The sequence below is a fragment of the Haemaphysalis longicornis genome, unplaced genomic scaffold (genome assembly GCF_048455015.1).
Source record: "Haemaphysalis longicornis isolate Haplotype H1 unplaced genomic scaffold, Haemaphysalis longicornis Haplotype H1 scaffold_2, whole genome shotgun sequence".
In the NCBI taxonomy this organism is placed as follows: Eukaryota; Metazoa; Arthropoda; class Arachnida; order Ixodida; family Ixodidae; genus Haemaphysalis; species Haemaphysalis longicornis.
In genome coordinates this window covers 265,374,648-265,401,751 of record NW_027526295.1, presented here as the reverse complement: position 1 = coordinate 265,401,751, position 27,104 = coordinate 265,374,648, and the positions used below count along the sequence as shown (strand labels likewise).

Below are 27,104 nucleotides of genomic sequence, written 5' to 3'. Positions count from 1 at the left end.
AGACGCCTGCCATCTCGGGAATACTTCCTGTCGGTCCTGCAGCGAGATCGAGCCTGGTCTCTGGGTGACGGCCGTGTAGGAGAACAGCAGGTTTCTGGCCCGTAATCGCATGCGGGGTGCAGCGGTAGATCCCGATGTACTCCGTGACAGCCTCCTTTAGTGGGCGGTGTTCCTCCAGACACACCTGAACGTAGTCATTTAACATACGATTAAGCCGTTCCACTTGTCCATTTGATTGTGGATGATAGACTGCAGAGAATGTGTGGTGAATACCTCTATTGCGCAAGAATTCTTCAATCTCTACGGAAGTAAATTACGGCCCATGGTCACTCCCTACCTCCTTCGGATAGCCTTTACGGCTAAATATACTCTGCAAAAAGGACATGATGGTCGCTGAAGTGACGTTAGAGGTGAACCCTACTTCTGGCCACTTGCTGAAGTAGTCGACTAAAGTAATAGCAAAACGACAGTCCTAAGAAGCCCTTGCGAAAGGACCAACGATGTCGATGCCTATCTTCTCCCACGGGGCCGAACGAAATGGTACCGCCTGCATTAGCGGCACAACCGGCTTTGCTGATTTGTCAACAGACTGACAAACGGCACCAGACTTGATCAACTGTTCGACGTGCTTGCTCATGCCAGGCCACCAGTATTTTTCTCGGAGCCGTTGCTTTGTGCGCGTGATGCGTGGGTGTGATTCATGGGTCTGCTCACCAACGAAGAAGGTGTTCTCCTCGGAGCAGCAGGTCATTCATCACTGACAGTTCGTCCCGAAACCTGTAGGAAGCCATCGCTTCTGGAGGCAACGTCTTAGCTGCTGGCCACCTGCACGTTGTTCACTGCATCACTTGGCAAAGTACAGGATCCTGCGCAGTTGCGGTTACGAATTCCTCCCGAGTTAAACATGAAGAAACAAAGCAAACAGCGTCTTCCGACTCCGGACGGGCTTCGTATTTGTCCTTCGGTAACAGGGAAAAGGCATCTGCGACAGCGTTTTTAGTGCCCTTCTTGTATTCTATTCTATACCAGCATTCTGGAATGCCATCTGGCAATCCTGAAAGGCTGACAGCCCGCTACACTTGCACCGAGCAGCGTCACCAGTGCCTGATGGTCTGTGTGTAACGTTAAGTGCCGGCCCCAAAGGTACCTTTTCCAATGCTCACATGCCCACATGCAGACTAGTGCTTCCAGTTCGCCTACCAAATACTTGGCCTCAGCCGGTGCTGGGCGCCTTGATGCAAAAGCAATGGTATGCAAGTCATCACCCTTCTGTTGCTGGAGTACAGCTCCTATGCCAATGCCAGAAGCATCTGTTGTAATCGCTATTTCCAGAGCTGGGTCAAAACTCTGTAAGAAGTTACTTGCCAACGGGAGCTTCGGTTTGTCAGAATAGGCTTGCCTTTCTGGCGTCCAATCGAAACCTACTCTTTTCCGTAAGATAATGACAATGAAAATACCACATTCCACACCATACCGTAACCTAACATACCATAACCATAACCTATCACATTCTCCCCTTTGCTTTCCGAGGCTTACTTGACTGCCAACCCTTATTTCGGTTTTAATTCAACGAGCCCCTCATTTCCCATTCCCCGGGAGCATGCTCATTTTCCGCCATGGAGGCGGGGCACGTCTAGCGGGTTTAACAATCCAACTGAGTGGTCTGCGCGACGAAACGGTTTCTTGACACAAAAAAGGGGACTACGGGACTCTCCAAAAGTACATTGTGCGTGAAGAACGCTTGAGGGTACGAGTGTGCGGTTTCTGGAGAACTCGCTCTTGCAGTCAATGCACTTTGTATACTTTCTTCGTCGCAGAGAACATCATCGCAGACCAATCGAGACAGTTGGGTTTCTTTTCTGACACTGACAAAGGTTGCTTCTGACGTTTCCGTTTAAAACATTTCAGGAAGTATGCTGTAAGCGAGTCCCTGGAAAAGCTCTGCACGAATGTCGTGGACAATTTTGTGGACACCCTGAAGGAAGGACCGCAGGTCATCGACTCAAGGAAACCATTTTATACCATCTTGTACAATCTGATAGGAACCTCCGTTTACGGCACACGGTAAGGGGTATTTACTTTCGACTGGCGTATTTTATTTTTTTCTCATCGTTGGGTCAGAAAATATTCCAAAAGCAATACGTGTAGGATCAATAAGCATAGGAAAACCTATTTTGTGAATGACATGGTGAACACTCTGGATTCTGTAAAAAGTTCTCAATCTCTCGGCTTTCGAGCTGCAATGGTTATGCCAATGCAAGGTTCTGTTTCATACTGCGCATTATTCTACTATACCCCCTGACAGGTCCCCTTCTCGAAAGTCACCAAAATGCATAGTCTTTGGGGAGCTAAACAGAACAACTGAAGCGCGACCAGTGCGGCTAACGCAAAATGCTCAGAAAATAGTTGGAAAGGAGTTGGAAACCAGCACGCAGGATAAGAAATAGGAAAGCGCTACAGGACGCTCCGATTATATAAAAAGGGTAATTTATTCACCGGAAGTCAATGGAGTTGCTGAATACTAAACACAAAAAATAAACAAAAATGGCAATGCCACTGCCAATTGAATTAATGATCACTTTTTGAAGTGTTTCTGCTTTCCTTCTTGATATCCCGGTAGGCTTCGATGTAAAACCCCGCACTCCTTGTACAGGATGGGCAAAGGAAGCGATGATATCCGACGCCTGGAAGAACTCGACCGCCTGTTCCTCGAAGTATCTCCTAACGGCCTTCCGAGTGACATCGCACCCTGGCTGGCAATACTGTACCGCAGTAGGGAGCAGAAGGTCAAGGCGCTGTTCACTGAGTTCTCGGCAATTCTCCAGAGGTTGTTCATGCAAGCCGAAGAGGCCTACGAGCCAGGTAACCGCGTGGGAAAACGGGAACACACGCGGGGGTCATTTGCTGTTACTACTGCGTCCTGTGAGTGTTGTTAAAGACCCTTTGCTTAGCGAGTGTTTGAAAATTCGTGTTGCGAGCGGTAGCTTCGGCCTGGAGGTGGGTGCCCGCCCGGCGTTGCGCTTTGCTTAATACCCCAGCACATATTTGCTGCGTAAAGGCCGGTTCACATGAGAAACCTTACCCTGAGGAGGAACAGGTCACTTGCTGGCCATTCACGATACTTCTCGATAAACAAGCAGTCCAAAAAGCTTCATTGGGTCCGAGGCATGATCAGGGATTCACACAGACCCCCGAAAGCCCCCAGGAAGGACTTCGACAACCCCCCAAAAAGATACCACAACCACCAGCACCCCGCCCAGGGATTTATACAACCATCCAACATCCCCCCAGCACCCACCAGGAGGGTTTCGACCCCCCGCCCCCGAAATCGATATTCTGGATAAACCCTTGGGAATAGTAATGGGAATTACAATTCTGTCCGTCGCCTGAATCTGACAAGTGACCTTGTCTTGAGCTCACCGGTGTCATTATGGTTGCAAGATATCCTTAGCACATTAAAATGCGCTTTGCTTCAACAGGAGGTGGTTGAGATAATATTTAGTATTCGACAGATGCATTTATTTTGTTTCGTCCTGTCGTCTAATCGCGTGGCTCAGGCGATAAAACCTTAAAACAGGCAATCGAACGGATTTTGAAAAACGCTTCTTCTTGTCATACACGACAGTCACTTTGTAATTTCAGCAGTGAAGTTTTATTAGAGTAGTGACTAAGGTAAAACATAACACGTAGAAATTTAAAAACGCTGAATGGTTTTTCTGTTATCTTGGCAAACCCCGGCAGGTTTATTTACTTTCGATTTTTAAAGCGAAACTATACACAGCTGTCCTCCACCGATGGTCGATGTCCTTATTTCAACGCGTAGCATCGACACTAAACAATAGCGAGTTTTAGCTGACCGTTTTTCACGGTCCGCTCCACTCCGATAGCAAGCGGGCGCGCCATTGCGCATGCGTGGCGCGCGTGGCCGCGAACGGCATTAACGCCGGTTGCACTGAGAAGGCCGCCAGTAACGGTCAGCTATACTCTCAGCTATAACGGTCAGCTATAAGACGGTCAGCTTTACTTTCTAATGTTTGTCTCCAGTTTCTCGCGAATGGTCTGCAGCTCTCAATCTAACGTAGGCATAGGTCGGCGAAACAGAAAGAACTCACTCAAACTGAAGCACAATTTTTTCCGTCACGCTGTACTGACCCCAACTCAGACTCAAAAAGCTCGTCCGTACTATACATCACTCGCTCATCACATAGTCATTTGTAATCGTACTCACTCGCACTCAAACTCATTAGTCCTCGCGAGTACTCGTTCTCAATCTGTACTCATTCGTACTCAATCTGTATTCACTTGTACTCGTACTCACTCTGCACTCACAAGTACTCCTACTTAATCTGTAACCATTTGTACTCAACTCATCTGTACTCACTTGTACTGGTACTCCGTCTGTACTTACTTGTAGTGGTACTCAATCTTTACTCACCCTCACTCATACTCAATGTATACACATTCGTACTCACCTGTACTCACTTGTGCCCAAGCTGTACTCACAATTACTCATACTCAAAAGTGTTTCTACTAATTTGTTCTCGCAATCATCCAGTGGCATGCACGCGCTGCACTAGGGCTGCAGACTGGACTAAGCCAGAGCCAAAAAATCAGAGAACATTTCCACCCGTACCAGTTGGCTCTCCTGGTTCCCTATTCAGCATTTCTTCCAACTGAAACAGGCGAAAGCTTCCCTGGTTACCGATTCTGAATACCGAGGAAGAGTGGCTTCGGCCTGTGCTGTGCACGCTAGCAACCTTCAGCGTCTTTCCCTTCGAATAATATCAACGAAGTTGAGCGAAGCCGCCCATGCTTGCACGGGTTTTCACTATGGTAACCTTGTGACGAGCGGTTGCCGAGAGCATCAACACAGCGGAAGAAGGAATGGGGAGAGATGCAGTTTTCCCTCTTAACACCGCATTTTACCTTCCTTTAAGGGGCTGCGCGAAATGGCTGATGCTCGTGCATGCACGTCGCGAGTCGAGGGCGTTATCAAACAGTAGTTATCTGAAGCTCAAACTCACAAGTTTGTACTCGCGAATGCATGCACTCATGAGTACAGTGCTCGCGAGTACTGTACTCGCAAGTGCATTTACTCGCGAGTAGTACTCATGAGTACTTCAATAGCGAGTACTGTATTCTTCAGTATACGTACTCACGTCTGTACTCACTCGTAATCGTACTCACTTTTTTGTCTGGGTCTGTACTCGCTGGTCACCGTGCTCACAGTTTTTGTCTTGGTCTCTATTCCCTCATCATCGTACTCACTCGCGAGTACAAATGTGTACAAATGAGTGTACTGATGAGTGGCTAAGATGAACATGAACGTAGGTATCTTAAAAAATTAGACTGAATTCGACCACTAAGACGACTCCATTATTACGCCAAGTTTCATTTACTCCTAATAATTAGTTAGACCATAGTGAAGTTGTAAACATTGCTGAATTCCCGTTTGTTGGTAATGCATATTTCTCTACAAAAAGAGTATGGTTACAGAAAATGGCTGTAACTAGTTTTATCCAAACTGACGAAACAAATTATATGACAATTAGCGGTTAAGACGACCCTAAAATTATGGCGAGTCTCATTTACTTTTTCAATATTACGTAGTTCACAGCGAACTTGTAAATATTGTGGAATTCCCGTCAGCTGTAAATACGTCAGCTTCGACGGGAAACAGACAGGTCCATTTTTGTCCGCTAGACTGTAAATGCAGGAATTAAGAAATGAATTATTTATCTCCACTTGTATACATCTATATATATAGATATTATCGTGCCAAGTGGCGGGGCCAAGGCAAAAAAAATTCCCGCGCCTTCCCGCGAGGGGAACACGAGTAAATGCAGAGCATTGGGGCCTCAGTACTGGTTGAAGGCAGTGTTGCTTCCATCGCTTCTTCCGTGATGCTGGAGTAGCAGACACGAGTAAACGTGGGAGCGAGCGTCAACCAAGGAAGGAAGGAGCAACGCAGTGACTGAAGCACGAGCGACCGCTAGCCGCTTTATCTTTGCAGCGCGCGCAGTAGAGGGAGAGCAGTACGGGGGGGAGAGCGCGCATGGGCAAGCAGTGCGCGCCCTTCCACGCCCCACCGCGCTGCTATCACACACATGTTACGCCGAGACCGCGACGGAGCGAACGGGCTGACTACGACGCATGCGCGCGCCAGCTGCTGTTGAGAGAGAGGAGGGAAGGAGGAGAGGCGCACCTGCTGCGGACGCGGAGCTGTTGACGCCGTCCGACGCAGGAAGAGGCGAGGCTAAGAAATGCTCTGCATTTAAAAAGCTGTACTAGACAGCTTGACTAGCCCTTGGCCCCGTCATGTAAAAAGCAAACACAAGGTTGTCAGCACTTCAGACAACAAGTAAATGAGACAAAAAATAAAAACCAACAAAAAGGGGCCGTAGTACTTCACAACCAAAAAGTATATTGATGAGTCTGTAGACAACTTCTCAACAAACTAATAATGGCTTGTAGATTGGAATACGTGGTCCACGTTAGATTTACACAACCGGTTTAGCAATGAGGGTAGAATAAAAGACTTCAGTGAACCATAATTTGTTCTGGGCACACTACAATCCTTTTGACAGGTTGTCGTGTAGGATAAGGTAGATTTCGCTCGGTAAGGTTTGCTAATTGAAGAAAAATGTTTTGTTGGTGGGAACGGGAAGCTTTTCTATATGCCCGCGGCGAATAAACGGATTTCGTTTAGATTAGCATACTGAATTTTTAAAGCTATTCAAGGCGGATTCCATAGATTGGTCTCTTTGAATATTGCAAATTGCTCTCAACACTCTTTTTTGCAGAATAAATATTTTTTTGTTTATTTGTCTGGGTTGTCAAGCCCCAGCCAAATTGGCAACAATTTAGATGAGACACACGCCGCGATGGCTCAGTGGCTAAGTCGTTGCGCTGCTGGGCACGAGGTCGCGGGTTCGATTCGCGGCCGTGGCAGCCACTTTTCTGATGGAGGCGAAAAGTAAATACGCCCGTGTGTACAAGATTTCAGCGCACGTTAAAGAACCCCAGGTAGTCAAAATTAATCCGGAGCCCTCCACTACGGCGCGCCTCATCGCCTGCGTTGCGTCGGCACATTAAACCGTACAATCAATCAATCAATCAATTGAGATGAGACAGAAAAAGAGACCCGTAGATTAATATTTTTACTCCAGTTGGTATTACGAATCTCTGTTTTGATAACGCGCCCACAATGGAAGATAGCTTATTTATCACAATTTACGTGAATGTTCCAATTAAGTGAATTAAAGAAATGTACTCCTAAAGTTTTAAAGTCTCTCACGACCGGAATGTTTTGGGACCTATAGGAAACGATACGGTTGTTCGGTGGTTGCTTATTTTTGACGAAAAAGGACATAGCCTTTGTTTTAGATGCATTAACTGTTAATTTATTGCTGTCGGACCATTTCTCCAACGCCAGTAACATTTGTTTCGCAGTAGGTACTAAATTAGAGCAGTTTCGTCCAAAGAATACAAGGGTGGTGTCGTCGGCATAAATAATAGGCTTGGCCTGCGGGGTAGCAGTACCTATATCATTAATGTAGACATTACCCGCCGCGGTGGCTCAGCGCCTAAGGCGCTGCGCTGCTGAGCACGATGAGGCGGGTTCCATTCCCGGCCACGGCGGCCACTTTTCTGATGGAGGCGAAAAGCAAAAACGCCCGTGTGTTCAAGATTTCGGAGCACGTTAAAGATCCCCAGGTGATCAAAATTTATCCGAAGCCCTCCAATACGGTGCGCCCCATCGCCTGCGTTGCGTCGGCGCGTTAAAACCTACAGTCAGACCCGCCGCAATGGCTCAGCGGCTAAGGCGCTGCGCTGCTGAGCACGAGGTCGCGGGTTCGATTCCCGGCCGCGGCGGCCGCTTTTCTGATGAAGGCAAAAAGCAAAAACGCCCGTGTGTTCGAGATTTAGGCGCACGTTAAAGATCCCCAGGTGGTCAAAATTAATCCGGAGCCCTCCACTACGGCGCGCCTCATCGCCTGCGTTGCGTCGGCGCGTTAAACACCACAATCAATCATGATATTAAAAAAAAACGGTCCCAATACACTTCGTTGCGGTCCTCCGAAGAGGATCGGTTTTATTGCAAAAGTTGAAGAGTTAATTTGAACTTATTGGCTAAGTTGGCTCAAATATGACTTTATCAGGAGTAACGCGTGTCCACGAAACCCATATGCCTTTAGCATATTTAACGAAATATAGTGCGATAGGGAGTCAAAGGCTTTCGTAAAATCTGCGAAGAGGGCAAGTACAACGTTTTGCTTTTCTAGTGATTCTAAATGGAATTCCTTCTGTGTAATTGGGCCAGTTCAGTAGAGCGCGAGGGTATATATCCTATAAATCCTATAAGGCACTCTAGTCGTTCCAATAGCTATGAGCACCGCCGCAATCTTCTTGATCAATCGCTAAAACGAGCTGGCTGCTCTAGCCTAGCGCGTAACGCCGTTTCATGTTCCATGTTCGGATCCTGGGTTCAAGTTCAAGCAATTCTGAATTTTATAGCTTAGCATTTTTTGCCAAGTACCCCTCCATCCAGGACGGTGTAACGCCCTGCACTTGCACAAAAATGAAGAATTCGTGGGAGTAAAGTATTTAATCGTAAAAGTAGCGTAATAGGAGATAATTGGTCGAACGCAATTTTTAAAAACCCAAAAATAACAAAGAAAAAATAAGAAATTTACCAAAATTAAAAGAACGTTGGAAATACGAATAAATATTAGCGAAAATGAGCAAACCGTCTAAAGCCCGGCATTTCCACAAAAATGCATAAACGGCGGAAGTAACACATGTTCATTTCATTTCATTTATTTCATTTGTTGCATACTGCGGACCTTCGCAGGTCCAAGCAGGTGGGCACGATACAAGTAAAAAGAACATATTCAGGCACTCAAGTCAGACAGAAATAAAAAAAGAAAGAATTCGGCCCACGACAAGAGGTTTGCAGACCCAAACAATACGCAGTAAGCAAGGAAAACAACATGAATCCTTAAACATAGTGTTTTCGGAAGTTCCATTTTTCCACTGCTCGTGAAAAAAAAATTTAAATATATATGTGCGAGCAAAATAAGTTGTTAGGGCTACGGGTTGATGGTGTCTCGTATGATATATGGGTGTCAGGTACTGTGTCGGGCCTAGTGCTGTTTGTCTGTGCAGATGGAGGGAAAGAAAATCAAGCCTAAATATTTTCCGTGGTGATTCAGGGAGTTCAATGCCATTATCTTTAATTGATCAGAAAGTGACTAACTGGGCCTAACGTAGAGTATCTACCTTACAGCTTTTCTTCGGATTCTTTCCAGTTTGTTGACGTTTTTCTGTCTGAACGGGTCCTATATTACTCTGCATATTCTAACTTTGGTCGGATTATTGATTTGTAGGCCAGGAGCTTAACATTTGAAGCAGCGTTTTGGTTTAATTTAATCGTTATAACAACGTAAATGGAGTTAATTGGTCAAACAGAATGTGGAAAAACCAAACAATATGGGGAATAGCAAAAAATATTTCTTTTACAGAAATGACCTAAGGAAATCAAACATATGAACTTTGTAAATCTCCTCCGAAAACCGAACATTAAACAAAGAAATTTCGCAAAAGAACGTTCGAAATATGAACGAAAAAATTACACCATCTTCCCGTAGGAGAACCCTGAGTAGTATGCGAAGCAGCCATGGGGTCGACTGAAGTTCCCATTAGTTCTGAGTTCGTCGTTTCCATTGACGTTTAGCTTCGCGTGCCTTCGTTGTAACCGTAGCTTCTTGACGTAGTTTGAATGAGTGAAGGACGTAAGGCGCGTTCGTAGCACATTCCCCCGTCTCGGTTTGTAGCGCAGTGGGAAGAGCGCCACGTACCTCCCGTTGCGGGCAGAGAGTCGTGGGATCGAAACTGGGCGCCGCCTAACTATTTCTTTTTATAGTGGACTGCGCTGACGTCAGCCCAAACGCTGACGGGGCTGAAGAGACGCGCATGCGCAGTAGAGTGCGGACGGCGGACAACGACAACAACGAGGGAGGGAGGGGCACAGCCTTGAGCATGAGCTGCTTAATAGCGAACCCATACCAACGCTGCACTACGCCTTCATCTGCGGAAAAATGCATGATTACCGAAGTAAACGCGCTTCCTCGCTATAATGGTATAAATTTGCGTAATTGTCGAAAAGAAAGGAAAGAAAGCTAAAGAATAATAAAATAAAACCACGGCCTTTGGCTACTCAAAGAAATAATTGGCTGTACAGAACTCCCAGTCTAGACAAGCGGCATAAGAATGCTACGCATTAGTAGACAATTCTCTGCATTTCTAACGCGGTAATACGCCAACGAAGTTTTGCATGCTCACGGAAAATGTAACGGGGAAAGCCGAGAGGCAACATATTGTTACACCCGTTTGGAACAATAAAAAATGAACATCCTCTTACGCGACTGACCTTGACGTAATTCGGCATAAATGTAAGAAAATTCTTATTTTCTTCATAGCCGGGTTTTCTTTGACCCATTTCTAAAATGAAATCTCCCACCCGATTTCGTGTTTGATTCGATTTGGCCGCTGTTGCAGGCAAGACGGCAAACTTCACACATGCCATGCTGGCGGCTCGAGAGCAAGCAATTGCAGAAGAAAAGGGTGATGCGGAATACCTGACCAAAGGAAACATGATTCAAGTGGTGGTGAATATTTTTGGAGGTATGTATTTTTAAATCCCTTCACCTATCTACGTAGTATTGAATCGTGAAAATTTAGGGATCCAACCCATAGGTGGGAATTGATGCTGAACAAAGCAGTGGCAAGTGCGTCGAGAAGTACGAGACGTAACCCAAACCTTTCAACTACTGCATCCAAGTGGCGGACTCGAATGCACCACCAGTTCTTGACGTGGACAGTGATGAGCGGGAAGGGTGACAGTTATGAAGACGCATGACGCAGACATGCATCATTCATAAATGCCGGTATGCTTGTGATGAGGTGTCGCTGGAGAGGCCAATCCACCGATTTCCACGGGTGTAGCCGACAAAAAAGACCCAAGGTACGAGGAAGAGGAAGAAGGCGAAGCTGTTTGTTATCGGCGGCAGGACAATCCTGTTCAATCCAAAGATTTTTTTTTTCTACTCTCAATGTTTTTGCTCGTACTCCTTTTTTTCTCAAAAAATAAACCGGGTCACAGCCTAATTATTACTGGCAGCTTCTTGGCCAATCCCCCGCGTGGGTACGCGCCATATCATAAGGAACCAACCAACCAACCAACCAAGACGGCCACCCTCGCGGTGTAGGCCCGAGGACCGTCGCCCGCTCTCCCGTCTGAGCCACTGACCGGGCTGCCGACGAGACGACCAGAAGCGGTTGTGCCCGTTGGAGTGACCGTGGTTCCGGCCGTGGCGTGGGGCGCGGGCAGCGAGGCCTCGCTGCGGACCAGGCCTGAGCTCCTCACGCCCGCCGCTAGCCATCGGCCACCGTTCCTTGCCAGCGAGGCACCGGCTAGATGCCGGCAGCAACTTGCTCCGTCGTCCGACCGTACTCATCTTCCACTACCGAGCAGTAGCTCTCCAATTTATCACTGCATGACGGTCTCACCTCTACGAATGTCGCAAGTGTATGAATAGTGCTTTGTAACTGTGTTCACTCTCGTTCGCACCAGAGTGTGTTTCCGCGTCTACTCCGTGTGTGCGCCTGTCTCCATTCCGCTGTGTACATATCTTACGTTAATATATTTGTGTGTTTCGTTTGCGAGAACATAGTCCAGGCATTTGTGTGTGTGCGTTTGCGAGAACATAGTCCAGGCTCGTGACTTTCTACGCAGTCCGGCCCAACATTCATAACAATGCTAACCTTTCGTCGGTATTAGAAGGTCGACGTTGAAGTCTTCAAAGGAAACCAAAGACGCCGTCAGAGTCCTGGCGCCGTCTTGCCGTGGCTATTGCTGTTACCGATAATCACTGCCGGTGGTGGGTACTAATCGAAGCGCAGGGTGATAAAGCCTTTGACTCGCTTCTTTGTTGCTTCCGGACTGGTGTAAAAGGTGACCAAAGCGGTGCCCACGCCCCCAAATTTGACTCCCGCCACGCCTGCATCACCCCCACCATCAGATACATGTGCACGGAACACTGCAAGATGTGTGACAGTTACTTTGAAACTCTGCAAGGCTGCGAGGGTCCGGGATGCGCGGAGGCGAGCACCATCTGGTGGCTTTGTCAGAAACCAGCGGCGATCCGAGCAGGACCACAGCAACAGCAGCAGCAGCGTCCAAAAAGTCCCAAGAAGGGGCAAAAAAAGCTTCACCTAATTAAATGTGCAGCAGTCACATAATCCGCACCCGACCCTCACGTTGTGTGAGCGAAAATATGCAAGAATATACTGCAAGTCCCACTACAACGTGCTATGTGGGGACCTCACCACCATAGGCGCCACCGAAACGTACTCCAGCCGTCATCATAACCATCACTGAGTCACTCCATTCAGAAAGAGATCTATAGCAGCCGCGATCACAACCGGCTCGCCCAGCCGCTTCTCTTGGAAAGACTCTTTTCTTCCGCCCCTGCATGGCCTCCTTTTCATAATAGACTTAACTACACTATCTTAGCAGCAGAGTGGCCTAATGCAGCGTCTGTCGATTTTTTTTTCCCAGCAGCTTGTCACTTACCGGAACCCCCGACAAACTGTTACACTACGCCGCATTTTATGACGCATGTGACGTTTCGCCAAAATTGTCATTCTCGTCAACTGCAACTTTAGCGTCACCCAAAAACCACTAGCCTCCGACATCCCTCACATCTTTATCTCTCTCCTACGCCAAACTCTCCACTAGCAGCGTCTACATGTTCTCAATGCATACATTCCCCTCAAAGGCCCACCTACGCTCTTCTCCTCCCTCTTTCAAGCCGCACTCACACATGCGCAACAAAACCTCCTCATTATCCTGGGGGAATTCAGTGCCCCGCATGTGGCTTGTGGCTACCCTCGGACCATACGTAAAGGCCGCATACTCTGGAACATTGTTCAAGGGCTGCAGCTCACCGTATATAATGATCCTAACCTCCCTACCCACATTGGCCATTGCGTTCAGCGCGACTCTACCAACGACCTTACAACTTCCCACTGCCTCGGTCATACAACTTAACAATGTCCTACCGCAAAACCTTGGCAGGGATCATTACATTGTCTCTATAGTACCTTGTCTGCGCTTCCGATGCCCCGACACTCCCATTCTTACCACACTCAGCAATTTGGACGCCTTCCGTACCAACACATAACGACTTCCTCCCCCCGCTGACTCCTCTGCCCAAGCACTAGAGCACTGGATACAAGACTTTCTACAAGCTCAATAACCCCACCACCATTGACCCCTCCCCCCCTTCCCTCTACGTTGACTCCAAAATGCACCATCTCTGGGAAGCCTACGCTAGCATCGTGAAGCGGTAGCACAGGCAGAAGCACCTCCTCCCCCCCCCTCCCCCCCCCTCCCCCCCAAAAAAACACAACACGTCACACAACTCCTCCATTCTCTTAAAAACCCACGATACGCCATTCTAAAAATTCTCATCATCACCCAACTTCGTACTCTCGGCTTACACCTGCGAACCAACCGTTCCTGCTCTCAAACCATCACACAACTCCGTAACTACACCACCCAAACCATTCCTCTCATCCGCCGCGTCCACGGCATGACTGAAACAGAGCGACTCCGCCTGGTGCAAAGCTTCCTACTCACTCGGCGCACCTACCACCTTCCCTTCTCCCTTCTTTTCTCTCACTCCTACACACACCCAGCCCCTGGGCGACCGCCTCAGGAACGTATACAGAGCGGCCGTATACTCCCATCCGCGGCATACCAGCCTCAGCCTCCACAACACCACACGGCACTTCTGGACGCTCTTCGCACCGCCCAGTATTTCCGCCTCTCCCTTACCCCCAGGCCGGCATATCCTCCAACACATCCGCATCAGCCCGCAAGCACACCCCCAACCCCCCTGCCTATCCCCCCCACTCCCCACATCCGACAACCTTATCCGTATTCGGCCTTTACCTCGTAATATGCATCCCTATCACCTCCACCAGCGCCGCTTAGCCCACGCTCAGTATCATGCGACACACTACCCTCTTCTAACCACACGCACTACGTAGACGCAGCCGCCTACCCTAGAAACATAGTTTGCTCTAGCTGTTATTGGCGACATCACCCACTCCCCCTCTGCCACGATACGCACCACATCTTCCAGCTCGGCGGAGGAGGCAGCCATATCCCTTGCTCTCACCAGGGCCCCGCCCCTCGCCACATCCTGACTCCGAACAGGCACTTCGGAATACATTAGGTGACGCATTTCCCACCTTCCCTCAAAATTCTACTCACCAATCCACCCTCCGACCCCGTGGCGTTTTTATGGTCTCTGTCCCACATTAGAATAGGCGCTCATGAGGCGGTACAAGACCATGCTTGAGCTTTGACTCTCCGGGTTCCCGTTACTTTTACGGCGGCCCGTGGGGCGCCTAAACCAGTGGCTTCTCAACCACTCTTAACTCACAGGTACATTACCCTGCACCATCGCCCACTTTGCCGAACGCTGCCTCCCCTTCCCCCACCTCTCCCTCTATCCATCTATATCTCACACGTGGCGGATTATGCAAGTACACACATTCCCTCCACAGCACCCAACTGGTCCACACACACACACCTCCACCCCTTAAAGATCGGCGTATTGGGCTCTGGACACCCACTACGACTTCTTTTGTGAGTGTCCAGCTTTCCCGTTCCCCCTCTTTCCTCCTTCACCCTCTGGGAACAGGCCCTGGGGAGCCCATACATCCCCGATCAACTATTGGTGACGTCGCCGCGGCCCTATGGACCTCCGCCGCCCGCCCCCCTCTTCCTAATTGCAAAGACATTAGGTTGCTCTCTCTCTCTCTCTCTCTATCTCTCTCTCTCTCTCTCTCTCTCTCTCTCTCTCTCTCTCTCTCTCTCTCTCTTTCTTTCTTCCTTTCAATGAAGAGCGCCAGCGACCAAGAGCGCCAGCGACCAGGACTAGTTATTGGAAAGGATGAAAAACTAGGTGTTCAAGCTATAGCCAATACTTTGAACTTCTTTCCCTGAGATGCCGTTTTATCAGGGTGCTTCTTTTCCAGCCGCCACTGACACCTCGGCGGGAGAACTTCAATGGCTATTTCTGCGGATGGCCAGGGACCCGAGCATCCAAGCGAAAATTCAACAAGAAATAAAAGAGAACATCGGTAAGAGAACACCGGCGATTATGAGACGCGAAGCAAAATGACAGCGCAGCCTAATTGTGCGACAACATGACCTAGCGGCAGCTTGCTCGGGTGTATTCTATATATGCTGGCCCATTTTCCAGGCGAGTGTGAAAACATGCTACGCCGCGCGTGTTTTGTGACCGCCAGTCTTCCGCATAATGAGCGAGCTCTCAAGGCACGTGACGTGACACTCGTTCCACACCGGCTGCGAGCAGCGAGCGCTACCAGCCGCAATTTGTCAGCTGGTCGCGTGCACCACGCTCCCCTCTCAGCCGCTCCAGCGCGGTTCTTCCACGGGTGCTCTTTCGGGCGCCAAGGGAAGAGAAGGACACAGCTTCCGAATTCTCTGCATTGGCGGACGCTGGTGGCCGTGCAACCAAGTTGACTTTTCCGCAAAACTTTCTCTCGCAGTGTGGCATACTTAGCACTGGAATCCCATCATCACAGCCACTGCAGCTGTGGCGTAAAAATAATATAGCGGCGCCGGCGCTATGACCTTCTCTTCCACTGGCTAAAACGCACCGCATTTCACGTTGATCTATTCGCGTTCTGCAGAAAACTATACCGTTACTGTAACAGGGTGCGTGGAGTCGGGCCATATTCTTAATATTATATTATAGTGGCTGCGGCTTAGCTCAGCTAACCATGGATATGCAAAGCGAAAGCTTGCTTAGCCTGGTTAAGTCACTTGGTTAATATTTGAGCCTGCCTTTGTGTACACGGTTGCGGTCCCGTATCCGGCGTTTTCCGAGCCGAACGGCTTGCCTGGCGAGATGCGCGGGGTGGTCAGACGCCGCTTGCCGTCGACGGCTCAAATCCTCCAGCTCTCGCGCAACGCTCTAAGACGGCCCGGCCTTGCTTTCATTCATGGCCAAGCTCGCATGCATGAGGCGAGTCACGTGGTCAATCGCGAACCAGCTGCGGAGAGCACATGGCCAATGTGGCAGCGGCGGCGACAGGGCTAGCGAACGCGGCTGTCGGCGGAGTTTGGCCCGGAAATTCACGAGATGCGTTGCCAAGCGTACGGAGCAGCTGCGGTCAAATGAAGGTCAAGTTTACCGCGACGGCAAAACCACTCGACGAGCTTAGTAAAGCTTTGATTTCACACTGTTCTCCCGCTGTGCAGGGAGCCGTCCTCCAGTCTACGCCGACAGAGAAAATATGCCTTTCACAGTCGCTTGTCTTCTGGAGACCCTTCGGTACTACCCCATAGTTCCCCTTGGCTTACCTCACAACACCACGACGGACACCAAAGTCGGTAAGCGCCCATTTACCATTGTCTGGTCTCCTGGCAAATTTTTGGCGCGGACACGCGTCCTTTCGTAAGCGGCGGTGGTGACGCTGTGCCCATTTGTTTCTTCATTTCGAAGCCATGAGCTGAAAAGACTCTTGTAATATGAATTAACCATTTCTAGCTCTCTGGTCCTACCCATGTGAGGACGCGAGACTTCTGCTGTAAGCGAGCGTCTGTATCTTGTCGGACAAGGACGCGCGCACTTCCACCGATGTTCAATGTGTACACTGCAATGTGTCACGTAACAAGACTTCTGGAGCAAAAAAATTCTCTCCGTTCCACTCAATGTGAAAAGCTGTCGGAAGTGCAGAGCAGTAGTCTCCGTTCACTGCCACCCACTGCAATTCGAATATCCCGCCTTCGCGCGCCCCCTGTTCGCGCGCCCCCTACCTGAAACTGCGCCAGCGGCTGTTCTGTTATTTTAAAGACGATAGTCTTTCTTGGGCTACTTAAACCCAGAAATTTTGGTCTGTCTGTCAGTCTGTGACTCGATTCAGCCACCCGGCCAAAGAAAATAGATATTGCGCAATAGTCTTGTATACTCACCGCCAAACGTAAACGTCTAAGGCCGGTTTATATGTTCATACTTGCCAACTTTGTTGAACAAGAACAATACATTACGCAAATATAAGGCAGGAAATTAGTACACTAGGGATATTTACAGGGTTCCTTTATTAAAAACTTCATGGATGCTTCGTTTTTAGATAGCAAATGATATTATACATCAACTGGAGAAAACCGCCGCCTGCTGTTGCCCGCGCCACCTACTGGCGGCATATAAAAAATCACGCGACAACAGCAACGAAAGGTTCCACTAGCTAGGTTCCACGTTCTGCTTGGAACGCACGTGGAGCACGGCCACGTGGTTCTAAAATATACCTTGTAGTCGGCCGCCTCGATTCACGTGCGTCTCCGCCGTACTGCAGCGCTGGCAACGAGGAACCCGACCTGTAGCAGTGGAACGCGGTAAATTCAAATCGCCTTGTGCAAACCTTTAGTGTGTTTACCTTGGGATGAGCGCGACGGTACAGGAACAGCATGAGAGGTCAACGGGAAAGCAAAGGGGGGCATTTCCTTGGCAAATGTCTACAAAGACTATCGTCTTTTGACGACATTACTACGAAAAGACCAGATACGCGGCCAATTTTTTTGCGCTTGCTTATCCTCCCGCACGTGAAGGCCTGCACTGCCACTTTTAAAAGACGATAGCCTTTCTTGGGCAACTTAAACGCAGAAATTTTGATCTGTCTGTATGTCTTTTTGTCTGTCTGTATGGGACTCGATTCCGCCACCCGGCCAAAGGGAAACTGAATATGCGCAATAGTCTTATATACCCACAGCCAAATCTAAACGCCTAAGTCCGGTGGAAATGTTCATACTTGTGAATATTGTTGAACAAGAACAAGACATTACGCGAATGTGAGGCAGAAAAGCAACACATAAGTGTTATTTGCAGTGTTCCTTTGTTCAAAAATTCAGGGATGCTTGTTTTTTGCGATATCAAATGAAATACTATATCAACTACAGAAAATCGTCACCTCACCTGCTGTTGCCCGCGCCCCTATATCTCCTTGCGTAATTTAAAAAATCAAACGGCAACAATCACGAAATGTTCCATTAGATAGGTTCGACGTTCTGGTTGGAGTGCATGTGGAGCAGGGCAACGTGGTTCAATAAACATTGTAGTAGGGTGCATCCAATCACGCGCGTCTCTGCCGTATACGGAAGCGCTGGCATCGAGATTCGAGACACCCGGCCTGGAGCAGTAGAACGTGGTAAATTAAAGTGACTTGAGCAAACCTCTACCGTGTTATCTTGGGAGGAACGACACGGGAGAAGAACAGCACGAGAGGTGAAAGGGAAAGAGAAGGAAGGCGTTTCGTGGTGCGCCAGTCGACTATCGTCTTTCGCCGGCATTTGCAACGAAAGAAGCAGATACACGGCCGTTTCCCCCCCCCCCCCCCCGCTTACTATCGTAAAAACCAACCAAACGAGCGTTCCTAACTAAATGAACGCGGGCGCCGCCTGTTAATTACGTATATTTTGCCTCAAATGTACCTGCAGCTCTCTTTGCGCCAAACAACGGGGAGATGTTGTGACAAACGCCAGCGGTTCACGAGTTTCGAACGCTTATGACTATATAAACCGCTTGGCTTTCGAAGCCTCTGGGTTACGCCGCGACAACGGAACGGGACGCCGTATGGAGATCTACTTGGGTACAGCGAGCGAGTTACGACGGCAAGGCAAGCCCCTACAGTGCTCTGCACCTTAAATGAAACAGCAAAAGAGACATGCGTGAATAACCAGGACGTGAAACGGCTGCGGGTATTGGGTAAAGGTACCGGCAGAAGGAAAAGCTATCCCAATAAACGGAACAGCAGCAGGTGTGCCGTCTGTCTCAGTCGTCTGGTTTATCGGGACATGTTAACACACACTTACGCACATTTGCATAATTTTAATTGCAATAACTCCAGCACAGGCAGATATAATACGGACTGTATGTTTCAGAGCGCAGCTCTTCGGCAGCAGTTCGTGCGTTGGGAGGCGTCGACGACGTTTTCAGTGTCCCAGCGAACGATCGATTGGCACAGGGGACGACGAAAAAACTGTGGTTGATTCCTCTGTCACAGGAATCGGTAAAACAGGAAAGTGAAATGTGCAGCGAAATCTGCAGCTGAGCATGATTTGTGGGTCGGCGGCTGTCTTGTGGGTGTGCTTGGCGAGCGACGTCCTGCTGGCGAGTCGCTTCGGCAAAGGTGTACTGGCGTCATTTCCGTGAGGGATATGACGTCATTTAAATCTTGTTGTATCCCGGCATAAAACGCTTTCGTGTTAAAATATAAAACCCAAAAACGAACAACCCTAAGTATAACGTACTCTTTAGTTCTAAAGGTTGCTTCCCGCAAGCAGACCCTGTTTGCAGGGGTGCACCGTTTACGGGCCGCTTGCTTCGTTGTACTGGCGTCACATCCATGACGGATATGACGTAAGTGAAATCTTCGTGAACCCTGGAATACAACACTTTTGCGCTAAAAAGTCCACGCGGAGCGCAGTGCAGAACGAATGATTGCGGTAGGGAAGAGGGTGCAAAGGGGAAGCGGAGGATGGAACTGCGGTAGCATGGGAAGCAAAGCGGAAAGCAATAGCATGGTGAAACAGTGAGGAGGAAACCCGAGTACCACACAAGACGCCCTCGACAACGGCTACACACCAGATGGGCCAGTATAGCGCGTCGTTTTCCATCGCCCATAACTTCGTCAGTAAGGCATGCATGCAGTGGACTCGTTCGCCAATACTATAATTGGAGGCACAGTGCTTCATGAGTGGAACTCTGTCAACGGCGACTAAGATTTGGCGCCAGAGCGGTTATAAATTGTACATACATGCATGCATCATGAGGGAGGTGGGGGAGCACCCCCATTTTTGCAACTGCTGTTTGAACTGTGGAAGGGGCACAGGCCTCATCAAGCCCGAAATGACTTCTTGCCTGCGTCCTCAGCATATCCAGTGGTGAAACAAACATGACTTTGTGCGTAATATTTCTTAAAACCTATATTTATAAAAACAAAATAGCCGCCCATGCAAGATGTGTGTTCCTTGGAATTTTTCTGGGCTAACTGAAAACACCTCGAACAGCGTGCAAGTTTCGCGTGAGGGCGTATTCCTGTGTTTCGAAAAAAAAAAAAAGTTTATTTCCTTATTAACGCTGATGCGCCTCGTTAAAGTGACTTGTATGGAAATCGGCGGTGCTGGCTCGTTACTTCCCGTCATTAAAGCGCGAAGCCGTCATGTGGCACTCCAGAAATAGAAGCAGTCTTTGACCCCTGGTGAAGGATCGACATCTTGCATGATTAGTACGGGTCGTTCAAAGGGACAACCCAGAACCGGGACGACGAAACAGGAAAAAATAAAAATACAACGCGAGAACTAAGCATTGGCGCACTTCTGTCTCAGACTCTTTTCTGACTTGAGCGAATATTTTAGGTCGGACCTCGTAGCATCCCACTGGGATTCCACTGTCGCAGATTTTGCCCCTTGGAATCACCGCTTCCTTTATCTTAGCATCGCAATCGTGGTCGCCGAAGATTGTCTGCCCATTTTCCGCCGGCTAACACGGCAACTGCGACTCCCTGTCTGAACTTCGGAAAATAAGGCTTTCAAACTTGCAATAACAGTGCACGAACAGTACGAAGAAAGGACACGAGGAGGAAGTGCCCTTCCTTCGATCTGTCAGTGGGCTATTTCTGCAAATTTGAAATGCACCCAACAGCCCAATTTCTACTTCGCTAACAAGAGCTCGTTTTGGGTGTGTTGTTCAAAGTCTGCGACGGCTCGCATGAACGTGTGTTTCTCTCAACAAGATTACTCAGTAGATAACTGCGAACAACTGGTACACAGGTTTCAATTTAGAGCGTCTAGATATAGTCTACTACCTGAGTAAACGGCCGGAGAGACAAAACAAATTACACCATGTCCCCGTAGTGGAACCCTGTGTAGTATGCGAAGCAGCCATGGGATCGACTGAAGTTACCATTAGTTTTCAGTTCGTCGTTTCCGTCGACGTTCAGCTTCGCGTGCCTTCGTTGTATCAGTAGCTTTTTTTACGTAGTTTGAATGAGTGAAGGACGTAAGGCGCGTTCGTAGCACGTGTTCCCGTCTCGGTTTGTAGCACAGTGGGAAGAGCGCCACGTTCCTCCCGTTGCGGCCAGAGAGTCGTGGGATCGAAACTGGGCGCAGCTTAACTATTTCTTTTTATAGCGGACTGCGCTGACGTCAGCCCAAACGCTGACGGGGCTGAAGACACTCGCATGCGCAGTAGAGTGCGGACCGCAGACAAGGGAGGGAGGGACACAGCCCCGAGCATGAGATGCTTCCCATCTAAAAAAAAAAAAAAAAGACCTGAGGGGGCACCTTATTTTTTTTCTCGTGACGTGCAGGCGCATGAACGTCACTACTCGCTGAGTTATGTCGCCGTTTTAAGTCGCTTAGTTCAGCGCCACTGAATTCAGTGTTGTTCACGTTATCATGTCTCGAAACATGCAAGAACTTCTTTGTGTGCGTGTGTGAGTAAGCTGCACTGCAAAAATATGTGAGAAATCGCCATCTTTAAAAAAAAAAACTTTACAGTTTCATTATATATAAAGTCGGCTTCTCCATTTGACAAAATTGTATTGCTAGAAATACACTTTTCAAACAATGTAAGCCGTCATTATGTCAAAATATGTAGGTCCAAAGACCTTTTCGATCAGCATACCAGAATTTTTTATACATTCTCCGCGCTTTTTTCTGACACCTTCCTGCCACGGTGTCTGGTTACCCCCAATCTGACACCACGTTTCGCGCAAATTGATCCAAGTAGAGCGGGCATCATGCTCACGCATTTAACCATAAAAATAACTCTCACCTAGAAGCAGGGAATGACGCCTACCGCGCGTACATTCCGTATTTCCGCCTCACGTGTCAACAAAATCCGAGCGTCTATGTACAAAATTCTGAATTTGTTACCCGTTTAGATGGATGACCTCCGTGGTCTGTCTAATATGTACGCCACCTTCGGAAGAAAGTTACGAGTCTGGATGCTTGTGAAAACATGGTGCACAATGTTTGAACCGCGGAGAATAGGTTGAAAGCTTAAAAATTATAGAATATATTTCAGTTAGAAATTTTATTCCGGAGCGTATTATTGAAGACGTCAACTGCCCTTGCTCCTCAAATTTGTAGCAGCTGCCCATTCCAGTGGTTCTGAAATGGGGACCCGCGGAGCCCAGGGTGTGCACAAGGGGATTTCAGGGGCCCGCGTAGCCTTCGAAATTAGAACAAAATCAAACTCGCTCTTCCCCCTCCCCCTCCCCTGTTCATTTCCACCTGCTTCCAAACCGTGTTGCCCATGCAAAAATGTGGCTTCGCTGCATGACATGTATGTATTTTTTCTCCGGGACCCGGTTATCACGCCTTTTAACAGCGGCTTTTTGCACAACACGTCATCTATGCAAAGAAGCCAGACACAGAAAAGGCAGAATCCAAGTGTCCGGGGGATTTTAAACAGTCCCTGCAACACTTTTTTCAACTTTCTTTAAAAATCTTAGATGCTTGCACACCGTAGTCAACCCACACGTCCAGTGCTTAGATTGTAGCAAAGTACCTCAGCTCAGAATTACTGCTCTATGCCCATCCGATAACTTAGAAACTTGCTCAAAAGATTTTTCACTTTCCCGGTCTTGGCGTTTTATTAAAGACATTTTTATTGAGCTTTATGTGGCTCATGGGGTGGGTTTTGGCCGCTGGCTTGTGCCGGGTGGCGACTTCGGCAACTCTGGTGACCAAGGAGGTTTGTACCTCTAGGTCTGAGCTCCCCGGCGCCTCCTCCCATTGCTCATCACAGGAAATTAGGGGAAAGGGATTTTTAGGGCCCCCCCAGAAGATGTGGGGAAGGGTGGAGAGGGCGCCACATGCAAGGCATTCTGGGGAACGGTATAATGAATGGTGGACTAGAGATCGTGCTCGTCTGAAGGAGACGCCACGTGTGTTCTTCGGAATCGGTGAGGTTGGCGTGAGCCGGGGGGTACCTACGGCGGTCGAGGCGGTAATGAAAGGTTATTTCTTTGTCTGTAAGGAGTCTATCTGTGGCGGATCTGGCCCCGTGATATGCTTCGAGGCTTGCCCGGCTCGGATTGGGAGCCCTTGAGCCGTATTGTGGGGAGCCTCATTGCCAGGGAGGCCAGCGTGCGCCGGAGTCCAGACACTTTCTACCGGGGAGTCGGGTGGGTGATAACGAAGAATTTTGAATGCCTGTGGCGAAACATGGGCGTTGACAAAATTTTGAATGGCCACTTTGGAATCGGAGATTATTATCGAGGGGGCCGGCCTTTGGGAGAGGGCTGGAGCTATTGCCGCCTCTTCTGCCGTGGCGGGATGGGGAGTACTTAAGGTTAGGGAGTCGATAGGGGGATTATCCGGGTCGTTAATAACTGCAATCATGAATGCGACGCGGTGCCTGTATTCTGCAGCATCCACATAGACCACGTCGGATTGAACGGGGAGTAGTATTTGGAGAGCACGTGCTCTCTATTCCCTGCAGCTCGTGTGGTATATGGCATGCATGTGGCGGGGTACTGCATGGGTTTCAGAAGGGATGGGAATTTTAGCCTCAGGGCAGTCAATACGACCTATACCTAGCCGCGTGAGAATATGGGTTCCAGTGGGAGCTTTATACAAACGGACGAAATGATGGGAAAGGTGGACTTCAATTCTCCACTGCCGTATTGTGCGCACTAAGGCCTTCGAATCTGGCAGTGGGAGGCGGAGGGTAGATTTGTATGCCCTTCGGATGAGCCAATTAACCTTATATAATTCGGTAGCAGTCGGGTTCAGGTTGGGCAGGGAGTACGTGATCCTGCTGATAATAAAAGCTTGGATCAGTCGGAGCCTCTTCTCTTCCTTGAGACCCCTGCGGCGGTTGGAGATTCGTCTGAGTCTTTGTAGTTTGCGATTATAATAAAAAACAGCACCGCAATTTCCTTAGCACCGAATACGTCATCTACATATTTACGCCTACCTGTACACATAGTTTCATACAAATATTAATGTGCGAAACTCTATGCGTGTACAAACTTTTGTAATATGCGACGTTACATTTGCTGAATCTTCGGCTGATAAGTGAGTGTTCGCGCAGCGAGATGCTAGTGTGAGCTCGGCAGCGCTTTCCACCAAACGTGAAAAATCGAGGGTAGATTAGGTGAAGAAACATATATTTGGTGAACTGCGCTGCGTGACCGGTGCATATTTTAGCCGAGGTGACTACTGGCTTCACGAACTATTTTAACATTTATGCGCTGCCTTCAAGCCACGGGGTGCATTATCTTCCATGCAACGGCTCCGCGTCGCAGAAGTTTGTAGCAGACGACGCGAGAGTTTTTGCCAGCCGCCGCACGGCGACGCCGCCATCGCAAGAGTACAGAGAATTCCTTAACTTTCGCAGTAAAAATAATAAAGACCATTTATTTATGTAAATGATCATTTGGCTGTTTTAATATTTATATAATTTTATAATTATTTATTTGTTTATTGGTTTTAAGTTATTCATGCAGAAGCTCAAGTTGCCACTTACCACCGTGTGGCGGCGAGACGATCGCAAGACTTCAGGAAATTCTCCTTTCGTTACCTGTTCTCGCTTCATTTTTGGCAGCTCGTTTGAACCACCCTGTGTTCTAGACTCTGGTTCACTCTATTACCATACTCATACAGGGCCGTTCAGAAGCCGCTCCTAGCTTTCGCTAGTGAGACAGGCCTCCTAGAGAAGCTGTAATTTCCTTTCTCTCCTCTTCCCGGTGCTCCTTTTTCAGCCAATGTGGCTTTCTTTTACAATGAAACCTTTTACAACAACTTTGCTGCGTTCATATCCTCTTTCTCCGCGTTTTCCTGATGCTTCCGCCGCACCTTCCTCCTCTTTTATCCTCTCGCTCGCTCGGTGACGTCGGCAGCGACGTCACTGAACGTACAAACGGAAGCAATAAGAGCTGCGCTTTAAAATAGCATTTACTCGGCTGCAGGATATCTGTGATAACAATCCCGTATACTATACACAACGGTGGATGAGGAAGTGCTACTATACAACGGTGGATGAGGAAGGAACTATACTACGGTGGATGAGGAAGTGCTGATGCCAGAGACGGAGAATTTGAGCGCGTTATAGAGCAAAGTGAGAAAGGCGATCCTAATCCCACGCTTGATGCGGTTGAAAAGATGCGACGGGTGTGTAAGAGGACATTGGGCTTAGAGAGTATGTACAGCTCGGAAACTACAGAAACATATCGGATAGTGCACCCGGCATAAGGATTAATGTATGCACAACACCACGTTGCTTCATACTATCAAGTCTATCGCTTGTCTCTTTGCCGATAAATTCATAATTATCTCTTTTACACGCAGGTGGATGGGATATACCGAAGAATACGGGCATTATGTACAACATCCATGGCGTCAACCACGACCCGAAGGTTTGGGATAAGCCGCAAGAGTTCAGGCCTGAAAGGTTCCTGGATACCACGACCGGAAAGCTCCGCAAGGAAGCCGGACCGCTCATGACATTCGGCCTGGGACCTCGGACATGCCCGGGAGAGAAGCTGGGCCACGTAGACATGTTCTACATCCTCGTGCGACTCATGCAACGGGTCAGCTGCAGCGCGCCCGGCAGAGCCCAGGACGTGAAGCTCACGGCACTCAGCTCCAGCCTGTTCTCTATGCCAACTGAGCAAAACATCGTGCTCACGAGGAGGAATTAAAAGGGGGTCCGAGTCCTGAAGTTCACACTAGAGTGAAAAAATTACTGGGACATACTTCCCGACCCACCGTTCTCGCCCCAACACCACCACTTGGTTGTCAGTCGCCTGCAGATGTCACTGGTGGTCTGCCCACATGCTCAGGGAATACGTTTCCGACTTGGTCTACTGGGTTCACAAGAACTCAGTAGCGCGCCAAAAAAGCAGCGTTTATTTTTTTAAATATGCGGAATCTGAATATGAGGGGCAGGAGTACGCATATACGAGCTAACACAGCACACATCGTGTAATGTTTATAAAAATCATAGATATCTAACCCTTCTCCTGAACGTGTAGAGGTATGCGGCCTATAGGCCTCCTGCACTGGAGTTTTGGCGACATGCAGCGCCCCTAGTGGCCGACGCCTCTGGGTAGTACAAAAGTAAGGGTGTGCGAATATCAAATTTTTCGAATACGAATCGAATACGAATATATAGCTTCGAATATCGAATCGAATATCGAATAATTAAGGGGGAGAGAGAGAGAGAGAGAGAGAAGCAACTTTTATTGAATCGAGCTACTACGACGTCTTCTTAGACGCCGTCGATGGAAGTGGTTCCCTCTTCACGGGACCCATATGCTTCTCTAGCCGCCTGGCCCCTGGAGATCAGAACGAGCTGGTCTTCCAGGGCGGGGCTCGTTAACAAGGTCTCATAATTAAGGGGGGACGTGGCTTTTAAAACCAACTTTTTTTATTTCTTTGTGAATTTTGATTATTTGTCACAGCAACTGGGAATGCTTGTGTGATAAAAAGTTCAAAGTAATGTTTTGAAAACTTTTTATTTATACAATTTTATTTCTATTCCCTTTGTACCGAGCTTGAGCGGCCTATAAAACATGATAGAAAACTTGTTCGAAGTGATGAGCATTCCCAGATGAATGGACGAGGTCATGAGTCAGATTTTTTTTTTTTTTTTCAAACACACTTTTTTTTTAGTTCTCAGTTTTTTAGAGGTGAATGTACAAAACGCATATAGACCATGGACGACTATTTGAATAAAAGAATTACAAAAAGGAAACCCGAAAAACCAAGACTGTCATGACCGCAGCTGTTCATCAAGGAATGCAACGCAAAGTACGGAATCAAAATACAACTAGCGGTCACGAAGAAATCTGGAAAAAGCGACATACGTGGGAGAAAAAAAGACGTTTTGTGAAAACGGCTTCCGAGGTTCAAACATAAATACCATTCAAGAAAAGTCGCAAGGCTTGTAGACTTTCGTGTCCTTTGGAACACGGGGCTTACCCGCCGT

At 48.4% G+C, this 27,104-nt stretch overlaps 2 protein-coding genes across 2 annotated transcripts in view; both read left to right on the top strand.

Annotated features, from left to right (window-relative positions):
• Positions 1–27,104, top strand: part of LOC144170637 (steroid 17-alpha-hydroxylase/17,20 lyase-like) — an 80,804-nt gene that overhangs the window by 12,585 nt on the left and 41,115 nt on the right. The gene's annotated exons all lie outside the window — the stretch shown is intronic.
• Positions 1,904–25,840, top strand: LOC144170639 (cytochrome P450 1A1-like). The gene is made up of 6 exons (XM_077700565.1): positions 1,904–2,064; positions 2,654–2,862; positions 10,561–10,686; positions 15,115–15,219; positions 16,367–16,498; positions 25,463–25,840. The coding sequence occupies exons 2-6, from the start codon at positions 2,655–2,657 to the stop codon at positions 25,813–25,815; spliced, it is 924 nt and encodes a 307-aa protein (XP_077556691.1). The 5' UTR covers positions 1,904–2,064; position 2,654; the 3' UTR covers positions 25,816–25,840.

What these genes read in the sequence shown, in the direction of transcription:
- LOC144170639 (XM_077700565.1), top strand. Translation starts at nt 2,655, where the DNA reads ATGGGCAAAGGAAGCGATGATATCCGACGCCTGGAAGAACTCGACCGC. An exon ending in GGTGGTGAATATTTTTGGAG is followed by an intron (nt 10,687 to 15,114) that starts GTATGTATTTTT and finishes CTTCTTTTCCAG; the next exon opens with CCGCCACTGACACCTCGGCG. An exon ending in AGAAATAAAAGAGAACATCG is followed by an intron (nt 15,220 to 16,366) that starts GTAAGAGAACAC and finishes CCCGCTGTGCAG; the next exon opens with GGAGCCGTCCTCCAGTCTAC.